Source organism: Oryx dammah, unplaced genomic scaffold (genome assembly GCF_014754425.2).
Source record: "Oryx dammah isolate SB20612 unplaced genomic scaffold, SCBI_Odam_1.1 HiC_scaffold_5, whole genome shotgun sequence".
Taxonomy (NCBI): domain Eukaryota; kingdom Metazoa; phylum Chordata; class Mammalia; order Artiodactyla; family Bovidae; genus Oryx; species Oryx dammah.
In genome coordinates, this window is record NW_024070189.1 from 85,154,727 (window position 1) to 85,176,413 (window position 21,687).

Below are 21,687 nucleotides of genomic sequence, written 5' to 3' on the forward strand. Positions count from 1 at the left end.
ATAATAACACAGTCTTCTAGTCTCACCATCCTTTTAATAAAAGTTAATTCTGTATTCCTGAGGTGCTGCGATTCATGGGGTCACAAAGAGTCGGACACGACTGAGTGACTGAACGGAACTGAACTGAATTGAATTCTGTATTCACAGATGCTTTGACCACAAACTTTGGAGTCCTCCCTTTCCTTTACGTTCTCTTTTACTATGCCTTTGAAATATCAGTAAAGTCACATTATCCCTATCTTTAAAATACATACAGAATCTAATGATTGCCCAGTATCTGCAGACCTGACCCCCTGATATAAGCCACTGTGTCTTACCTGTGTGTTTATAGTAGTTGTCTAACTGGTCTTTATGTTTATGTCCCCATATCTCCTTCAGTCTCAATCATAGCCAGAAGGATACATTTAAAATATCAGTCATTTCATGTTATTCTTGCATTCTGAAGGCAACAGAATGAGTTCCCAACTCACTAAAGGTCCAAAGTCTTTCTAATAGCCTATAAGGGCCTTCCTCCCTGGCTTCCTGTTGCACTCTTGCTTCATCTATCCTGACCATCACACCCTTCCACCCACACTGGCTCCCCTGCTCTCCCTAGAATCCATCCAGGGCCTTTGTCTTAATGTCTTGGAAATTATTGCTTTTGCTGGTGACTCCTTCTGATCTTTTCTTAAATACTGACTCAATACCTTTCAGTACCCTGCCCTTTTCTTTTTTTCACATAAGTTATAGTGATCTGTTATTATATTTTTATTTTATTAGTTTCAGTTCAGTTCAGTTCAGTTGCTCAGTCGTGTCTGACTCTTTGCGACCCCATGAATTGCAGCACGCCAGGCCTCCCTGTCCATCACCAACTCCTGGAGTTCACTCAAACTCACATCCATTGAGTCGGTGACGCCATCCAGCCATCTCATCCTCTGTCATCCCCTTCTCCTCCTGCCCCCAATCCCTCCCAGCATCAGAGTCTTTTCCAATGTTTTGCTCCCCCAATAATGATTGTAAGAACAAGACTTGTATTTTATGCATTTCTCTGTCTTTAGCTCTGTAAACAGTGCCTGAACAGAGTAGACAATAAATATTAAGTGAAAGAATAGTGTCTCTTATGGGAAGTGACCTATCCTGGTCCCTCTTCTCACTGAATGTTCCTCTTGGGATGATCTTACTTATTCACTAGATTTTATTTATCATCCAAATGCTAAAGGAACACAGGCATTTATCTCCAACCAGATCTGTCTATCCTGAGCTCCTTAGCTGTTTAACTCTATGTTGCCTGAACTTCTCACTTAGCATCCCATTCATCTCTAACTCAACATGATTCATGTTGAACATATCCCTTCCTCCATTCCTGTCTCTCACTCCCACCATCTGCTCCTTTTACTGTTCTCTCTCATGGAGAATAACATCATGATTTGCCTCATTACCAAGCTAAGCCAAAATCTTTCTGCTTCAATCTCCATCTGCCTGTAATCAATAAGCAAACCCTACTTGTCCAAACTTCTCTTTGTTTGCCAGCATCTTTGTTCATGATTGCACCATCTCTGACCTGGATTCTTCAAACAGCTTTCTTACTGTTTCTCTGACCTTCCTCCAGCTCCTACTCCTTATTTCAGCCCGGCTGGCCTTTTTGAAGGTCAGAACTGTTGGTCAGTGTGCCAGTGAGTACCCTTCCATGAGTCCCGTTGCTGTCAGGACCAGTCTCAAACTTTATTGCCTGGTTCAAAGGCTGTTCCTGTGGCCTGTCCACTTTAACTTCTCTGGCCTCACTTCCATCTCCAGCACAGCCAGGCTGAATTTCATTTCATCCCTCATATACATCATGTTTTCTTATTTCTGGACCTGTAAACATGCAAGTTTCTTGGCATGATATCCTTTCTTTCTCAAGCTTTAACCTCTTTCCCCTCGTATTTACCTTGAAAACTTCTACTGATTTTTTGGACTCAGTCTACGTCAGGTACTCCAGGAAAAAAGAATACCTTTGGTCTTCAATGTTGGATATGTATATACCCCTTCCAAGTACTCCAGCAGACCATGTTGTCGCAGATTTAAATGTCTCTATTCCCACTGTTGTTTGTGCCTAGTGTACTGTCTGGCAGTTATGAAGCTTCTGATGAATATTTGCTGCATAATATTTAAATATCTTGGGTTGACCAAAAAGTTCATTCTTTTCCTGAACAAACTTTTTGGCCAGCCCAACAGTATTTTTCTTTGTAAAACTAAAATCAGTATAATTCATGAAAATCATCATCTGATCTTGGGTTAATCCTATCTCTGCCTCTAAGTAGCTATGTGATTTGATAATATTTAATTCATTTGAAACCTGTTTACTCATGTAAAATAAGAAATAAGAAACAGTTTCCCTCCAGATTTAAAAAAAAAAAAAAAGGTAGGGGCCGGGAGGGAATTCCCTGGTGGTCCAGTAGTTAGGACTCTGAACTTCCACTGCATGGGACACGAATTCAGTCCCTGGTTGGGGAGCTAAGATTCCCATAAGCCAAGTGGTGCAGCCAATAAAAAAATAAAAAATCACAGTTGTATGAGGATCAATTTAAAATATCAAAGCTCTTATAAAGTGTTCTTTATCATCAGAATGATCTATAAAAATACTTATATCATTAGCAGGGTAACACTTTTGATAATCTTGCAAAATGTACTAATCAAACACATCAGTCAGTCTATGATGAATAAAATACATAATAGTTCTTATGTATTAGAGCAGTATGGAACAAAATGAAATATATAGGTCTTATAAAAATGCCCAAGTCTTTGGCACTTGAGAATGGAAGTGGCTATTTCTGTTAATACATGAAGCTCTGGCTAGAAGAATTAAATATAAGGTATCAATGCCATAGTGAACATTTATTTTTAGAGGAAAAAAAAAAGATACATAGCTTTAGCATTCAGGTATTTTGCATGCTCTGTGCTGAAATTTGGCTGATATCCATGTTTAATGCATATCTTGGAAAGGGTTGATCTCTTAAATCAATACAGAGCCTGCCTGCCAAGTACTGGCATGTTACATGGATCACTATAATGTCACAATCTCAAGGGTACACTCCAGGAAGGAAGATTGGTATCAAATGTTTATGTCATCTATAAAGCTAAAGTAAGTACAGTGAATTGACAGTATGTTATAAAAGAAATACAAAGATTTTTTATCTGATTTCATGCTTAGAATGTGAATGAAATTTTTTACACTAATTCCTTTCGACATTATTCATATTTCTGGTTTGCTACTCTCTTCAATGAAGACTCCAGAAAGAGAATTATATATATATATATATATATATATACATGCCAGTATTAAAGTGTTGCAATTACAGCAGCTGTTTTTAAGTCCAAAGATATGACATAGTAAGCAGTCATTGAATAAACATAACCTACTTTGAGGTGTGAGAGCACATTGAAATGCTTTATTGCAGCTTATAATGGCATCTTAAAGGAAAATTTCAAAACCATGCACATTAAAGGCCATGTTCCAACTCCCCAAAATTGTTCAGAGCAGTATTCAGAAGCCACATGTGAAAACTGTTTGAAATGTTCAATTCTGAAGGCTCATTTAACTGTCTGTCTTCTCTTTGCCAAGTGATACCCTGTTCCATGCCTCTGGCTGTTATTTGGTATTTATAGAATCCCATCAGCATACGTGGAACTTTACTGAAGACATAAGTGAAGATCAGTGTCAGAGACTGTAAACTATTTTCCATTCTATTTATATGAGCTTAATAAACAGTAAAGGGCCTGACTGGTGTCAAGCCAATAGAGTAGTAATGTAGCCTGGAAATTGCTCTGAAGTTTCAGATTTGGATAATCTTACTACTGGTGTTACCAAATACTACAGCTCCTCTGCAGAATACTTAGAAATAGAAATAGCACTTTAAAAAATATTATGCTAGTCTTTGACTGAGCCTGAAAGTCAAGTTTTTTTGACTCTAATCACCCTCCTTTATTGCTTAAGGAAGCTCTGAGGAAGATTGCTAGCCATTCAAGAATTCTTTACCTAGAACAGTAAGTCTCACCCTAGTCATCATACATCCCAACATGCTTTCTAAGTAAACAATAAAGAGGGTTGACTGCTAGCTAGCACTTCAGCACTTGGACATTCTAGTGCATGTTCTCATGGGATTATATTGCGTTTCTAAACATCCTCACAATGGAAAATCTTATAAGAATTGTTCATCTTAGAAGCTCTTCTTTCTCCCTTTAGTAATTTTTCTCTTAGAAATGCCAAATATATAGGATTGAAAATTAGTGTATTGGAATTTAGAAGTAAGACATCAAGAAAAGCTTCGTGAATAAAATAAATCTTAAATAAGCAGAAATTAGATATGTTCTTACAATTAAAAGGGGTTCATGCCAAAAGATATAAGCAGAAATTGGGAGTGTGCAAAATATTTTTCACAAAGACTACTTGGTCTGTGTGTAGTAGAGGTTTAGTGCCAAAAATAATAAGTGATATACTTAAAAATAATTTGAAGACACAGTTCTTAAGAAGGAGGTTAATATTCATTGCATACCTGTCTTTTCCCCAGGCATCATCTCATTTACTGCTCATAATAACCCTCTAGTATTATCTACTCTAGTAGTACATTGCTTATGTAACATATTATATTTTTTACTCAAAACTATTTTGAAAAATAAAGCTTGAGATAAAAATACTTGTGGATCGACTTTTGTTCATTTCCTTTTATCCACTCTGTAGAAAAGCCATGTGCCTTGTTTTGTTCTCCTCTTGGAAAAGAACAGCCTATTCTTCTATCAGAAAAAGTGTTGGATGGAACTTCTTGTGGATATCAGGGATTAGATGTCTGTGCAAATGGCAGGTGTCAGGTAAGACTTTCCGAAAGGGTGCGTGTCTGCACTGAGGGAGGCTTGGGGAACCTTGGAGCAGCTGCGCAGTATGGTGGAAAGCTCTGTAGTAAGATTCAAAAGATTTTAATGTAGTCCTGCCTCAACTGTGATCTTCAGCAAGACTGATCAACTTTGAAATCCATTCTTTAATCTGTATAGTGAAGGGTTCAGACTGGAAAATCTATAATGTCCGTTTCTAGTGGAAAGAAGCTGACATATTTATTCAATAAAGTACATATTACAGGCCTGAAATTATGACACTTTGGACATTTTATGTCAAAATATTCGAGACCAAAAACTCAAGCACTCCAGTTCTCCATGTCTTGTGTCCAAGACTGAGCCATGTGGCAAAAACCTATAAAGTTAGTCTTATTGTTCATTAATGTTAAAATATTACCTATATTCTTATATCAGCTGATTTTTAAATGTATATTCAATTTTTATTGTACTTAAATGTATCATTTGTCTGTTTTCTTTTTAAAAATAATCTTCATCTGTTATATGCATTTATGTGCTCTTCTTTATCATTAGAAAAGTAGTCATTCTGTTCAAATAAATAGCATAGTGGAAAGATCAATGGCTAAAGCTCTGAATTTTGCCAGTTATGGGTCTGCCACTATCACAGTTGCCTTCTCCTGGATGATAAATAAGCAGGAAATTTAATGCCAAGTGTTTTCATGATCAATATGTATATAGAGGGGGAAGGAGCAGGGAGCAATTGGGCTGGCAGTCACAAGACCTCAGCTAGCTTCATGTAGTCGGGACAGCTCTTCAAAGTTGTCTCCATCTGGGGAGAGAAAACCAGACCTTTTTAACCCCTATTGTCTACTAGTGTTTGGATACAAACTGTCCCAAGGAATGAGGGGGCTATGACTTTGGGAAAGGCAGTTTTCTTTAGGCTAGGCATTTTCTTAGCAGGGATGAAGGTTAAGAGCCATAAACTGATACATTTCCCAGGAGTGGGAGGAGAATGGGCATCCTTTAGTAATGAGAGAGGTCTCTGAGTAGAGCAACACTCAGAATCCATGGCAGCCACTAGGAAGCTATATTCTTGGGAAAATCACTTAAAATATGTGTACATCCATTAACTAATCCATAAAATGAAATATGCCAGTGATCATTGACTTTTTTGTGTAATACACTCCTTTGAGAATTTGATAAAAGTTTTGGTTTCTTCCTCTAAAAATGCATGCCTGACCACACAAGCACACACACACCAACATTTGAAAACAATTACAAACTACGGATTGATCCGTCCGTGGAGCAGTAGAAGTATATCGACTTCTGGGTAAAAACTTGGAAACAATCTGAAACTTAAATGGTTTACCAACTCTGAGATTCTTTGTTTTGCCAGCATGCTATAATATTTAAAGCATAGAATCATGCAGTATAATTGGATATAAGAAACAGTCTTATAATTACATATTGATTTTCTTTATTCTTTAACAGAATATGGCAGTAGCCTGGAATATATTTTTCATTTGTTTAAAAATCATTGCAATTATTTACCTATAAACACTTGGTTTTCAGAGCTCTAAGTTGTACAGTTAAAACTTTCATCTTTATTTCATCATTTTATGTAAAGTCAGATTAGTATGACTTAAATGAGTTTATTTTTCAAAGAAAATTATTTTCCCAACTATATGCCAAATACAATAGCTTACATTGCTATGCTTTTCACTTAACAGTATTATATAAGCCAGACCTTTTATAGAGTCCCTAACTAGACATTAAAATAGCAGCAACAACAACACAAAATTCTGTGTAAGTGTTATGTGAGTCTGATGATTGTGCTTAAAGTTCTGTGAAGTGGATTGTGACTTCTGATAGCTTTGGAATACTTCACCATTCTGGCTGGAGTGTTTTGTTTTATCCTAAAATATACATTGAAGTTGAAAGTAAATTTCTAAACTTGGTGAGTAGACTAAGGAGAGCAGTTGAAAAATAGACAGCTTTCTCCTGGTGACCCAGTTGGCCTCCCTGCCATTTATATCCCGGAAAAGCATAGAGAAAGCTGTCCTCTATATTATTGTGGTATTCTCCTATCTTCAGCAACCAGTGGTACTTCAGGCACCTACCACCAGTTAAACAGCATTGTCTTTTCCAAGATATTCATCCTGACTTTTTGGAGTTATGTGGGCATATTTTGAAAAGTGTGGCTACTTGAGACTACTGATTCCAAAATGTGAATTTTTTCATCCTTATTTTGAATATACATGGTTATTGAGCCATGACATGATGCCTATCCCTGCCTTTTATTTTAGGTTTTAGAAACATATACTGTCCCAGTTACAAGGGTTACGAAAAGCTAGCAGACAACTAGGTACTCATTTATTCAATCATTTAACTACTATTTATTGAGTTTATTGTATTTACCAAGAAAGAAGCTAGATGCTGCAGATAGAATAATAAAGGTGCTTTCTATCATTTCAAAACCACTGTAAACTCTCAATTTTCTCCTCATTTGTACATGAGGGAGAGATTTTTAACCCCAGGAGTCTCTGGGCTTTTCACGGCTCTTGCTTAGTGAACTCTTCCCATGGCTTTGTTGTATTTTGAGAATTTCCTGTGGTGGCCACCTCTTTCATCCAGAATCATTCTCTCTATTTCTTCCCAGATAAGCTTTGATTCACAGATCAGAGTTCTCCACTACTGCATTGCTTTGTCTACTTCTCAACACTGATATACCCCCCTTGACAAAAAGAAATGATACTTTTTTTATGCAGGTTTAATGTGATTTTTGGTTTCTCAGGATATTCATCCTGCAGCTGTGTTTTCTAATCTGCTTCTTCCCCCACCCACCCCAACCACAGAAAAAGACCCTAGTTTTGTTTCCGTTTTATCTGCTATTTTAAAATTTTATTTAAGTAATTGTAACTTGTTATAAATGGATGTATTGTCAGTCATTTTTGCAGCTTCTTCTTGATCAGGGGTAATGGTATAATTCTACCATTTATTTCAGCTACCACCAACATATTAACTTCTACCCTTTGAGTAAATATCAGCTTTTCTGAATATCAGTGGGAGACCCACATTATTCACCAGAAAAGAGTCTATATTTTAATCTAAGAAGATGCATAGTTAACATAGTTAACATTAACATAGTTCTTCTGGGAACATATAAAATTAATTATCCCACTGTTAATATTTTCTTACATCAACCATAGGTTATAAGCAATTCTTGCTCACTTGTGTTAAGATTCAAAAGAAGGCAGGGAATAGAAATTTATTCAGGAACTGTGATGAGTATAAACATTTATGTTTGGTTTGCACAAGTTAATATTTAATATTCAGCATTTATTCAGCAGCCTGTTTAGGAGTAAAGCCAACCATATGGTAAAACCCATCTGTTCTATGCTGAGTAGAATGAATTTGATCAATCATGTTACATTTAGTAGAAATGTGATTTGTTTGGGGATTTATGTAAATTGCATTTGTCTCAATAAGAGTTTCCCAAATTACTTTAGGATGTCATTTAAGTTTTAATATAGGAAAATATAGTTTGATCACTGCCCTACTATTTGGTCACTTTACAAATGATATTATTTGATATGAGCTTGCTATATTAGTTTGCACCAGCGAATGTGGAGTTTTACTAGTTCGTCAAATAGATATGTCAAGATTGTAGACTAGGCTTGTCCTGAAGTAGTAGTTAAAAAAAGAAGAAGCTCACTTTATGACGTACTGTTATTCTCTTGTTGCAGAAAGTTGGCTGTGATGGTTTATTAGGGTCTCTTGCAAGGGAAGATCATTGTGGTGTGTGCAATGGCAATGGAAAATCATGCAAAATCATTAAAGGAGATTTTAATCACACCAGAGGAGCAGGTGATTATTTTTTTTCAAAATTACTAATCCAAACAGTCTTTGGGGACAGAAATTACATTGAACTTGACTTAGAAATCACATTTCTGATTGTTGAAAACTTTCGTAATGGGTACTGAATGATTTTTCATGATGACATATAATACATGTGATATGAGCCAGAAATGCTAACAAGCCCATTTCCCAATACTGAGAATATGAAATCATCTGTTGTGCATTTAATAAATTGGAGCAGCAAGGGAATAATCTAATTTGCATTTGGCTAATATTATCAGATTTCCACAGGCCTTATCCTCAATGCACAGTATTGATGTCTAACGGAGAATAATGATTTCTAACAGTCTGAAGCAACTATTGAGAGTATTAGTCTTCAGGTTTTCAGCTTTCCATTTTTTAAAAAATTATTTTCTTAATGTGTTTACTAAGTTCAAAAGAAATACATTTTTGAAAGCAGAGTCTGTAGCAGTGTATCATGTTGGAAACTATAACAGGAAATCAGAAGATGTGGGCTGACAGTCCAGATATATTAAGAGCAGGAACACATCCTCTCTTGTTTACTTACTTCATCTATAAACACTCACAGGGGATATGAGGATGAACAGACTGTGTATGATCTATGGAGTGTGAATTTTAAAGTGATCCACAACAGAAAGTGATATTATCTGTACTGAGATACAATGACTCACAAGTAAACTTTATATACAGAAGATGCTTTAAACTCAAGCCTAAAAGTTTACTGGGAGGAAGCAAATATTTTATGTTTACGTTAGTGTCTTACCTGGACATCTGTTTATTCAACTATCTTAGTATTTATGATTGATTTTCATTGTCATCTATATGTTTATACTACATATATCGACTTTTTTCCTGTTTTAAATTTCTTGTTCAGATACTGAAAGATGTGCCCCCCAAACATGTATTTTAATATGAAGAATATGCCATTTATATTTGAATAATCATGAAAACTGAGTTCATGCTAGATGTTAAAAAAAGCCCCCAAGAGAAAATTAGACACAGCCCTCAAATATATAACCCTTCTCTTGACCCCAGCAGAATAAAAGATAAGTGAGCTTGAAGAACTTGAAGCCTAAAAATAACTAAGGCCCAGGGTAAATTGCAGATCAAAATCGCAATCTCCGAAGTTGTGAAAAAAGGTGACAGATTCTGCAAGTCAAAATCTGTCAGAACTCATTGAGAAAAGTCAGGCAAAGCTGTAAAAGGCTCCCTGACTTCCAGCTAAGAAGTACAGTCCTAAGCTTTTCAGCCTGATTGTGATGGAAGATGTTTTTATCATGCAAAAGTTAAATTGATGTCTGAAGAGATTTAAAGACACTAGAACTTTTGAAGCCTATTCCTGCATAATTGTTTACCTGCATAGAGACAGTTCACCGAGGAATACTGATGCACATTCAGCACTGGTAGTTTTTGTTTAGTAATAACAACACTTAATTTTTCAGCTAAACTTAGACAACAGAAATTGCAGTTAAAAACCAGTAATGCTGTTCATTCTGACTACAGTTAGATGAATACATTCCTCCCCCACTCCCCGATTTCTACTTCAAATCTCCTTTGTTTTTATTACACTTTCAATTTCTACTTTTGTTTTATTAGTTTCTAAATTATATTAACAGCCTCTGATATTTGGAAGATGTCTAAAATGCCTACAGTGTTGGGAATATCAGAGGCTAATACTGTTATTTCCTTACAACAATCTGTTGTGCTTGTAGTTCTCTGCTAGTTTAACACTGTTCACGGAAGAAACTAAAATTCTAAACTTGAACCATAAGGCCTTGTGTGGTGGTGTTCCTACTTGTCTCTCTGGTATCAACTCTACCAAGGTCACTTTCCTACTCTAAGCTGCAACCAATAGATTTGTTACAGGTGCTCAAGCTGACCATGCTCTCTCTAGCACCTTGCATTTTAAAATATTGTTCTCTTAGCTTTGCCTGGTGGTGTTTTTCAGTCACTAAGTCGTGTCCGACTCTTTGCGACCTCATGAACTGCAGCATGCCAGGCTTCCTTGTCCTTCACTATGTCCCTGAGTTCACTCAAACTCATGTCTATTGAGTCAGTGATGCCACCCGACCGTCTCATCCTCTGTCACTCCCTTTTCCTCTAGCTCTCAATCTTTCCCAGCATCAGAGTCTTTTCCAATATATGAGTTGGCTTTTCACATCAGGTGGCCAAAGTATTGGCACTTCAGCATCAGTCTTTCCAATGAATGAATATTCAGGGTTGATTTCCTTTAGGATGGACTGGTTTGATCTCCTTGCTGTCCAAGGAACTCTCAAGAGTCTTCTCCAGCACTACAATTCAAAAGCATCACTTCTTTGGTGCTCAGCCTTCTTTATGGTCCAACTCTCACACCCATACATGACTACTGGAAAAACCATAGCTCTGACTGTACAGACCTTTGTTGGCAAAGTGATGTCTCTGCTTTTTAATAAGCTATCTAGATTTGTCATAGCTTTTCTTCCAAGGACCAAGCATCGTTTAGCATTCAGGTCTCAGTTCAGATGTCACTTCTTCAATGAAGTGTTCCCTGAACAACCTCTACCTCCTATCTCTCTGTATGGATACCCTACTGGTATCCATGGAGTTGAGTTGTATGGTAATTTTGTAATTTTACACTCTTTGATCTTTCCTTTCCTACTATACTTTAAAGATCAGTGAGGAAAAATATCATGGCTATTTTTTGTTCAATACCCTAGTCCTAATGACCAGTATAGTGTGTGATTCATTAACATTTATTAACGTAATGAATAATGTAACATTATATCATTAAGAACTTTAAAAAACAAAAATCCGTATGAGTCTTTAATTATGCTGTGGGCTTCATCTACTTGTGACTTTAGGAATGCTGTATTCATTTCTCTTGAGACAATTTTATCCTTATAGTTTATGGACTTCCTAGAATTTCTTGAAGGAATTGCAGCCCTACTTTGGTCCAGTTGGCCATACCCACTGTATATATTGTATGAGTAACACATGTGCAGACACATGTGGGTGTTTTCAGTCCCTGTGCTCTATTTAGAGTTTGCAAAATCATTTTTGTTCAAGCTAGAAAATCAGCTTAAGAGAATTTTTGTTCCTTAGCACATATATCCTGTATTTTTTAATTTGCCTGGACAGGGGTTGATTTGTTAAGGGATTTTTAAAGGTAAATCGTATATTTGGCCACTTGTGGAACTATAGGGTTATCAATATACATTTAGAAGAGGGTGGGCATAAAATCTGTTATGCTTAGCCCAAGAGATGATGACACTAATCCAGTACAAGAAATGCAGCTCTTAGACTTTTTATTTGTATGTTTGCCATACAAGAGAGTCATAGTGTCATGTATTCTCTTTACTCTGTGAAATAGTGGTAGTGGGCTCTGTAATCAGACAGATCTGAGTTCAAAGCTTGTATCGGCTAATTACTGGCAAGGCAGTCTTGAAAAAGGCAAGTTTTTTTTTCCTCTACTTTTTATTTTCCAGTCTATTACATATCTACCTTGGAAGATATCATTATGGCTGAATGAAATAATTTATATTAACTATCTACAGTTGTGACTGCTGTTGCTGCTGCTGCTGCTAAGTCGCTTCAGTCGTGTCCGACTCTGTGCGACCCCATAGACGGCAGCCCACCAGGCTCCCCCATCCCTGGGATTCTCCAGGCAAGAACACTGGAGTGGGTTGCCATTTCCTTCTCCAATGCATGAAAGTGAAAAGTGAAAGGGAAGTCGCTCAGTCGTGTCTGACTCTTTAGCAACCCCATGGACTACAGCCCACTAGGCTCCTCCGTCCATGGAATTTTCCAGGCAAGAATACTGGAGTGGGGTACAGTTGTGACTAGCACATAGCAATTGTTCAAAATATAGCATTTATCATTGTTACTACCATGGAGATAATGACTACCTTGGGCATTTTAAGATGGCCTGTTAAGAATGAGATCTCTGGTTATAAAAGAGGATGTTCCTATGTACGTACGATACAAACTGTCCGATGTGAGGATCAAATTTATGACCTTGACATCATTATTTCAGCTTCTGAGTTCAATAATAGCCACTCGTATGTTCATGTCTTTTAAAAATATGCAGTCTCAATTGTGCTAAATAGCTTATTTACTGAAAAATATCGAGAGCCCCAGACTTTAGCTATCCCTTATCAAATGTCTTTGCTTAATATTTTCCTTCCTCTCTTTCTTCTTTAAATGCAATCTAACTCACCTCCCCCAAGCTGTTTCTATTGAATAACAGAGAATTGCTCTGGATATAACTATACTTATATATAACTGTTATCCTAAAATACAATATACCTCTGGGTTTACTGCTAAACTCAAACAGGAATTTAGAGTTACTGCCTCTACTTTTCTGTCTATTCTTCATTTTTAACAATCCTGAAATTTATCTTCTCCAAACACCTTAATTTGCTCAGAGATGAATAGTTAACTCTTGTTTGTGACATCCGGTGGACTCCCCTTAGTCACCTTTCTCTTTGATGTCTGTACAGGTTTTTGTACCAGTACTCTTCTTAAAATATTCTGATCTATAAGATCCCACTATACCAAACTAGACAGATTTCTACTTTCTGGGGATTATTCCTTCCTGCATTCTTTCCTGTCCTTTTTTTTTTTTTTTTTTTCAATCTTTCTGTCACCAAGGTCAAGTCCTTCCATCTCTCAGTTTTCTCCATTGACTCCTTGTGGCTTCAATTACTGCCTCACAAAGGTGAGGAGAGCCTGACCTTACGCTGGAGTTCCAGATTTCCAGAGTCCTTACTGGTATTTTTTATTAGTGTGTTCTACTGTTTTGTTGAGTACAAACTGCAAACCTTGTCAGATTATTACCCACACTTGACTCTCCTGTTTTATAAATGACGACTGCATTCTCACATAAGTAATAATAAAACATTGTGTTCAGTGTTTATGTCCTCACTTTCTGCTGGTTCTCAAACTCAGAGTTGTTGTTGTTGTTTTTATTCCTTTACAATGCCTTCGAGATTTTCTGCCTTAGCCTCTAGCACGCCTGGATTTTTACATTGGCCTCCCGATACTGCTTTCCACAGCTGTATCACTGAGACTCTTCCAAACTATCAGAAAAAACCTCTCCAAACCAGTATCTGATTACATTCCTTGCTGTAGAGTGTTCAGTAGCTTCAAGTGGTAAATTCAGTGTCCTGGGCATGCATTTAAATTCTCTTAATATAGCCATCTTCTTACACCTTCTCATTCTGTCAGAGTTATTTCGTGTGGTACAAAAAATACCACTTACCATGTTACTTTTATTTACATATGGTGAACTCACTCTTTTTTTATATACAGTTGTCTCTCAAATAACTGCATGGGTCCACTTATATATGAATTTTTTAAAACAGTAAATACTACAGTACACACAATCTGCAGTTTTTAAGTCTTCAGATGTAGAACCACAGATACAAAGGAACCACATGTACAAAGGGTCCACTATTTAATATACTGAGATTTTTTTACTACAGGGCAGATCAGCACTCTTAACTCATGCATTGTTTTGTTTAAGGGTCACTTGTATATCCAAATCCTATCCATTCTTCAAAGACAGTTATCTTTTTGCTTCTTTATGAAGCTTTCCTGGACTATATGAAACATTCTCTTTTCTGAACCATTGTGATTCCTACTGGTGCCAGTGTTATTCAAACATCAGTAATGTATCGAACCACTTAAAATGGGGGTCGGGGGGCCGGGGGCCGCGCTGAAATCCCACTTCTGAGTTAAAATAGCAGCAAAACTTCTGAGTGGTGATGTGATCAGATAAAGGGGATAGTTTAAACAACTTTAATTTACATTCTTCATCGGAAAATTAGCCGTTTTATTTTGAATATGATCGTCTAAGCTTAATTTTGAAAGCTTTATTTAACTCATTTTTATGTAAGATATTTGTGTCTTATCTTTCCAATTTGATTCTAAACTCATTGAGTACAGAAATCATCTTACCTCATTTCTGTATGCAAATAGGAAGTAAGTGTTTGTGTCTATTTTCATTGCTGCATACTGCGTTCATGTAACAAAATGGAAGTACTTGTGTGATTTAGTGTGACTAAAAATTTATTCTCTATTGGAATTGCTGATTTGAAAAGCACAGACCTCTAATCCCAGGCACTGCCACCAGGTGGGGTGTCTGCTACCTTTTGGTAAACAGCAAATAATTGTCAACAGTTTCAGGAATTTGAATAATTAATCAATAGGAGACAACTCTGGGATTAGCTATTATACCTTTTGATCAATAGCTTTGAAAATTAGATTTTTATTAGGCCTATGTGTAGCTATACAGAAATACTGACAAAATGAAGTCTTGATTTTGACTTTTTGTGCCTACTTTTTCTTCTATCCAACTTTATCTTACTCTCTTGTTTCACTTCAGGCATTACATTCCTAACCACTGCTAAAGTGTATTTCCTAAAAAATACCTAATTGTATCTTGCTCCTAGCCATCTGATCCCTTTCAGGGTGACATCAGATTGCCTGGTGTGGCCTTACTTATTATTTTACTTAATTATCTTATTATCTTACTTGTCTCTGGCTCAAGCTTCAAAACCCTTTGTTCATCTCCCAGGGAAGCCTTGGTCTTTCTTGTCCAATACTCAACTATTTCAGGGACACATATCCACCATCTGTATGCTCTCCAGCTATGTTTCCTCCTCCCTACACTTTCTGATTGACAGGAGTTCCATGAGCAGAACTTAAGTTAATTTGCTCTGTTCCAGGGTTCACTGTGTTTCTAACCAAGCTACCCATTGTGCTTTTTCTCACCTTATAATTCATAAGCTGTTGGGAAGCTTTTTAACATAGAATACAGTCACCCATTTGCTCATGATTGTTTTGTATTCTCAGTGTTGCTCAAAAAAACTTCTCAACTTGAATTTATGACAGCTTTTATAGATTTTTTTTTCTTTATATAGGTATTGAAATATCACATCAAAAGCCAAAACCAAAAGAAAATAGGGAAAGTCAGTGAAGAAAAAAGAATTATAAGAAACTCAATATATATTTCATGTTTTATTGACTTTTACAGGTTATGTAGAAGTGCTGGTGATACCTGCTGGAGCAAGAAGAATCAAAGTTGTGGAAGAAAAGCCAGCACACAGCTATTTAGGTAACCTGTGTTAAAGACACAGAGCCCATCCAAGTTCAAGCTTAGCTGCCTTGCCCTGAGAGTTCTGTGATGACCAGAACGTCAGTGTGTTTCTAGTTACATATATGAATTTCCCAGGAAGCACCTCTTGTCAAGTAGGAATTTTTTTCCTTCCCTCCCAGGGACTTCCCTGGAGCAAAAGCAATGTGGTTGACTATGCATTTTTTGGCAGCAGAGGCAGGGTGGAGTTATTAATTACTTCTTCATGTTAATCCACATTAAGGGACAAATACTCATTGGAGGATTTGAATGTTTTGTTTCATATACACATAAATATTTCATATATGCATACACATATATATACACATATCCATGTTTGTTGCATGTGCAAATGTATACACAGATGTGTGTGTGTGTGTGTATTTGCTGATTACTCTATAATTTGGAAATCTTGTGGGATTCTTAAAAATGATTCTATGTACTAAGAGGACTTGCTCTTTTAATGGAAGATAGTGAGTCCCTTGGACTGCAAGGAGATCCAACCAGTCCATCCTACAGGAGATCAGTCCTGGGTGTTCTTTGGAAGGACTGATGTTGAAGCTGAAACTCCAATATTTTGGCCACCTGATGCAAAGAGTTGACTCATTGGAAAAGACCCTGATGCTGGGAGGGATTGGAGGCAGGAGGAGAAGGGGACAACAGAGGATGAGATGGCTGGATGGCATCACCGACTTGATGGACATGAGTTTGGGTGGACTCTGGGAGTTGGTGGTGGACAGGGAGGCCTGGCGTGCTGCAGTCCATGGGGTCACAAAGAGTTGGACATGACTGAGCAACTGAACTAACTGTGCTCTCTTTTGCCTCACTTCAGGTATATGCATCTATGAAGAAAGTTTTTTGTTTTTAATTTTGAAATAGAAAAGTTGGCTTATAATATTTTGATAGTTTCAGGTATACTGCATAGTGCTGACATATGCATACATTATGAAATGGTCACCACGATACATCTAGTAATGATCTGTCCCCAAACAAAGTTATTACAATGTTATTGATCATATTCCTTATACTATATATTATAAGACCTGCATTGCTTATTTCATCACTGGAGCTTTTTATCTCTTAATACCTTTCATCTATTTCATGTACCTACTACCCCCTCCCTCTGGCAGTCACCCCTTTGCTCTCTGTATCTAAGAGTTTCTTATTTTGATTTGTTTGCTTGTTTTCATTTTTTAAATTCCACATGTTTGTGAGATCATACAGTATTTGTCTTTCTTTGTCTGACTTATTTCATTTACTATAGTATCCTCTACCTCTAAACATTTGTTGCAAATGGCAAGATTTCTTTTTCTTTTGGATGATTAATAGTCCATTGTGTGTATAAACCTCACTGAAATACTTTCCCACACCATATACAGAAATAAACTCAAAGTGGATTAAATTTTTAAATTTAAGACCTGAAACTGTAAAATTCCAAGAAGAAAACATAGGCAGTAGTTCTTTGACAGCAATCTTAACAATATTTTTTTTGTTTGTTTTTGATTTGTCTACCTAGGCAAGGCAAACGAAAGCAAAAATAACCAAATAGGACTATGTCAAACTAAAACCTGTTAACAAATGACAGGTTCTATCTTCTTCATCTATTCATCTATCATTGGACACTTAGACGAATGAATGCTTCTGTATCTTGACTAATGTAAATAATGCCACACTGAACGTCAGGGTGCTTATCCCTTTTTGAATTAGTACTTTTATTTTCTTTGAGTTAATACCTAGGAGCGAAATCGCTAGATCATATGGAAGTTCTGTGTTTAACTCTCTAAGGAATCTCCCTACTGCCTTCCATAGTGACCACACCAATTACACTCCCACCAACAGTATAAGAGGATTTTCTTTTTTCCACATACTGCCAACACTTGTTTCTGTTTTTTCAATGATAACCATTCTGACAGATGTGAGGTGGTATCTCATCATGGTTTTGATTTTCATTCTCCTGTTGATTAGTAATTTTGAGCATCTTTTTATGTACCTGTTGACCATCGGAATGTCTTTGAAAAAAATTTCTCTTCAGAGCCTCTGCCCACTTTTTAACTGAATTGTTTAGGGATTTTTGATGTTGATTGTATGAGTACTTTGTATATTTTGGATATTAACTTCTTACAGGATATATTGTTTGCAAATATCTTCTCCCATTCAATAAGCTACCTGTTCATGTGTTGACAAATTTTTAGTTTGACATATTCCCATTTGGTTATTTTTGCTTTTGTTTGCCTTGCCTGAGTAGACAAATCCACCCCAAGAAAATATATTGCTAAAACTGCTGTCAGAGAGCATACTACCTATGCTTTCTTCTAGGAATTTTGTGGTTTCCGGTCTTAAATTTAACACTTGGATCCATCTTGAGTTTATTTCTGTATACGATGTGGGAAAGTAGTTCAGTTTGGTTCTTACACATGTAGTTGTCCAGTTTTCCCAATACCATTTGTAGAAGAGCTGTCCTTCCTCAATGTATATTCTTATCTCCTTTGTCATAGGTTAATTAACCATAAAAACACTAATTATTTCTGGTCTTTCTGTTCTGTTCTATTGATCAGTGTCTATCTTTCTCCATGTTTGGTACTAGACTCTTTTAATTACTGCTGCTTTGTAGTATTATTTAAAATGAGGGTATGTGTGTTTACCTACAGCTTTATTCCTCTCTTTCTAGATTGCTTTGGCTATTCAGGGTCTTTTTGTTTCCAAATACATTTTAGAATTATTTGTCCAAATTCTCTGGAGAGTGCAAGCAGTATTTTTGACAAGGGTTGCAACAAATTTGTAGATTGCTTTAAGTGGTATGGTCATTTTAACAATAAAAATTCTTGCAGTTTATGAGTTCAGTCTACCTTTCCATCACCTTTTGTTGTCTTCAGTTTCTTTCATTAATGCCATATAGTCTTCCAATACAAGTCTTGTACCTTAGTTAGATTTACTGTTAAATATTTTATTCTTTCATGTAATTATAAATGGGACTGTTTTCTTATTTTCCTTTTCTGATGATTCATTACTAGTATTTAGAAGTGCAACAGATTTCTATATATTGATTTTGTGTTCTTTTGTATTGATTTTGTATACTTTTCTGAATTCATGTATTAGTTCTAATAGTATTTTGGTGGCATCTTTAGGATTTTTTGCATATAGAATCATGTCATATGCAAAGAGTGATAGTTTTACTTCTTTCTTCCAGTTTGGATTGTTTTTTTCTCTGACTATGGTGGCTAGAACTTCCCATACTATGTTGAATGAACGTGGTGAGAGTAAGCATCTTTATCCTGTTCCTGATTTTAGAGGAAATGCTTTCACCTCTTGACCATTGAGTAAGATGTTGACTGTGCTATTGTCATATCTGGCCTTATTAAATATCGAGGTATATGTCTTCTATTTCCACATCATTAAAAGCTTTTTTGTTCTAAATAAATGTTGATTTTGTCAAAATCTTTTTCTGCATCTTTTGAGATGACCTTTTTTTTTTTTTTATTGCTCACTTTCTTTACCTGGTGTATCAGGTAAATATTGATTTGTGAATATTGCACTATCCTTTCACCTCTGAGATGGACATAACTTAATCATGATGTAGTGATCCTTTTAATGTATTGTTGAATTTTATTTTCTAGTCTTTTTTTTGAAGATTTTTGGATCTATTTCATCAGGAATATTGACCTGTAATTTTCTTTTCCTATGTGGTCTTTGTCTAATTTGGGTATCAGGGTGATACTTGCCTTGTGGAATACATTTTGACACGTTCCTTCCTCTTAAATTTTGGGGAATAGTTTGGGAAGGATAATTGTAAACTCTTCTTTAAATATTAGGTAAATTTGCCTGTGGAGCTATCTGGTCCTTGAGTTTTGTTTATTGGGAATTATCTGATTAATAAATCAATTTCATTACTGGGAATTGGTCTTTCATACTCTATATTTCTTCCTGAATCAGTCTTGAGACATTGCATATTTCTAGGAATTTATTCATTATTTACAGGTTACCCAGTTTTTTTGTATACATTATTCATACTAATCAGTTATGAATGCAAAAAAGCAAAATGTCTGTCTGGGGAGGCCTGACAAATAGCTGTGAAAAGAAGAGAAGCGAAAAGCAAAGGAGAAAAGGAAAGATATAAGCATCTGAATGCAGAGTTCCAAAGAATAGCAAGAAGAGGTAAGAAAGCCTTCTTCAGCGATCAATGCAAAGAAATAGAGGAAAACAACAGAATGGGAAAGACTAGAGATCTCTCCAAGAAAATTAGAGATACAAAGGGAACATTTCATGCAAAAATGGACTCAATAAAGGACAGAAATGGTCTGGACCTAACAGAAACAGAAGATATTAAGAAGAGGTGGCAAGAATACACAGAAGAACTATACAAAAAAGATCTTCACAACCTGGATAATCACGATGATGTGATCACTCATCTAGAGCCAGACATCCTGGAATGTGAAGTCAAGTGGGGCTTAGAAAGCATCACTATGAACAAAGCTAGTGGAGGTGATGCAATTCCAGTTGAGCTATTTCAAATCCTAAAAGATGATGCCGTGAAAGTGCTGCACTCAATATGCCAGCAAATTTGGAAAACTCATCAGTGGCCACAGGACTGGAAAAGGTCAGTTTGCATTCCAATCCCAAAGAAAGGCAATGCCAAAGAATGCTCCAGCTACCGCACAATTGCACTCATCTCACATGCTAGTAAAGTAATGCTCAAAATTCTCCAAGCCAGGCTTCAGCAATACGTGAACCGTGAACTTCCTGATGTTCAAGCTGGTTTTAGAAAAGGCAGAGGAGCCAGAGATCAAATTGCCAACATCCGCTGGATCATCAAAAAAGCAAGAGAATTCCAGAAAAACATCTATTTCTGCTTTATTAACTATGCCAAAGCCTTTGACTGTGTGGATCACAATAAACTGTGGAAAATTCTGAGAGAGATGGGAATACCAGACCACCTGACCTGCCTCTTGAGAAATCTGTATGCAGGTCAGGAAGCAATAGTTAGAACTGGACATGGAACAACAGACTGGTTCCAAATAGGAAAAGGAGTTCGTCAAGGCTGTATATTGTCACCCTGCTTATTTAACTTACATGCAGAGTACATCATGAGAAACACTGGACTGGAAGAAACACAAGCTGGAATCAAGATTGCCGGGAGAAATATCAATAACCTCAGATATGCAGATGACACCACTCTTATAAGTGAAAAGGAACTAAAAAGCCTCTTGATGAAAGTGAAAGAGGAGAGTGAAAAAGTTGGCTTAAAGCTCAACATTCAGAAAATGAAGATCATGGCATCCGGTCCCATCACTTCATGGGAAATAGATGGGGAAACAGTGGAAACAGTGTCAGACTTTATTTTGGGTGGCTCCAAAATCACTGCAGATGGTGACTGCAGCCATGAAATTAAAAGACGCTTACTCCTTGGAAGAAAAGTTATGACCAACCTAGATAGTATATTCAAAAGCAGAGACATTACTTTGCCAACTAAGGTCCGTCTAGTCAAGGCTGTGGTTTTTCCAGTGTTCATGTATGGATGTGAGAGTTGGACTGTGAAGAAGGCTGAGCACTGCATAATTGATGCTTTTGAACCATGGTGTTGGAGAAGACTCTTGAGAGTCCCTTGGTCTGCAAGGAGATCCAACCAGTCCATTCTGAAGGCGATGAGCCCTGGGATTTCTTTGGAAGGAATGATGCTAAAGGTGAAACTCCAGTACTTTGGCCACCTCATCCGAAGAGTTGACTCACTGGAAAAGACTCTGATGCTGGGAGGGATTGGGGGCAGGAGGAGAAGGGGACGACCGAGGATGAGATGGCTGGATGGCATCACTGACTCTATGGACGTGAGTCTGAGTGAACTCCGGGAGTTGGTGATGGACAGGGAGGCCTGGCGTCCTGCGATTCATGGGGTCGCA

General features: G+C 36.8%; 1 protein-coding gene across 1 annotated transcript in view; it reads left to right on the plus strand.

Moving 5' to 3' along the window:
• Positions 1-21,687, plus strand: part of ADAMTS19 (ADAM metallopeptidase with thrombospondin type 1 motif 19) — a 265,491-nt gene that overhangs the window by 177,224 nt on the left and 66,580 nt on the right. The window contains exons 14-16 of the mRNA XM_040241768.1: positions 4,697-4,824; positions 8,550-8,670; positions 15,698-15,778. Coding sequence (XP_040097702.1) covers positions 4,697-4,824; positions 8,550-8,670; positions 15,698-15,778 — 330 coding nt within the window. The remainder of the gene's footprint in view (positions 1-4,696; positions 4,825-8,549; positions 8,671-15,697; positions 15,779-21,687) is intronic.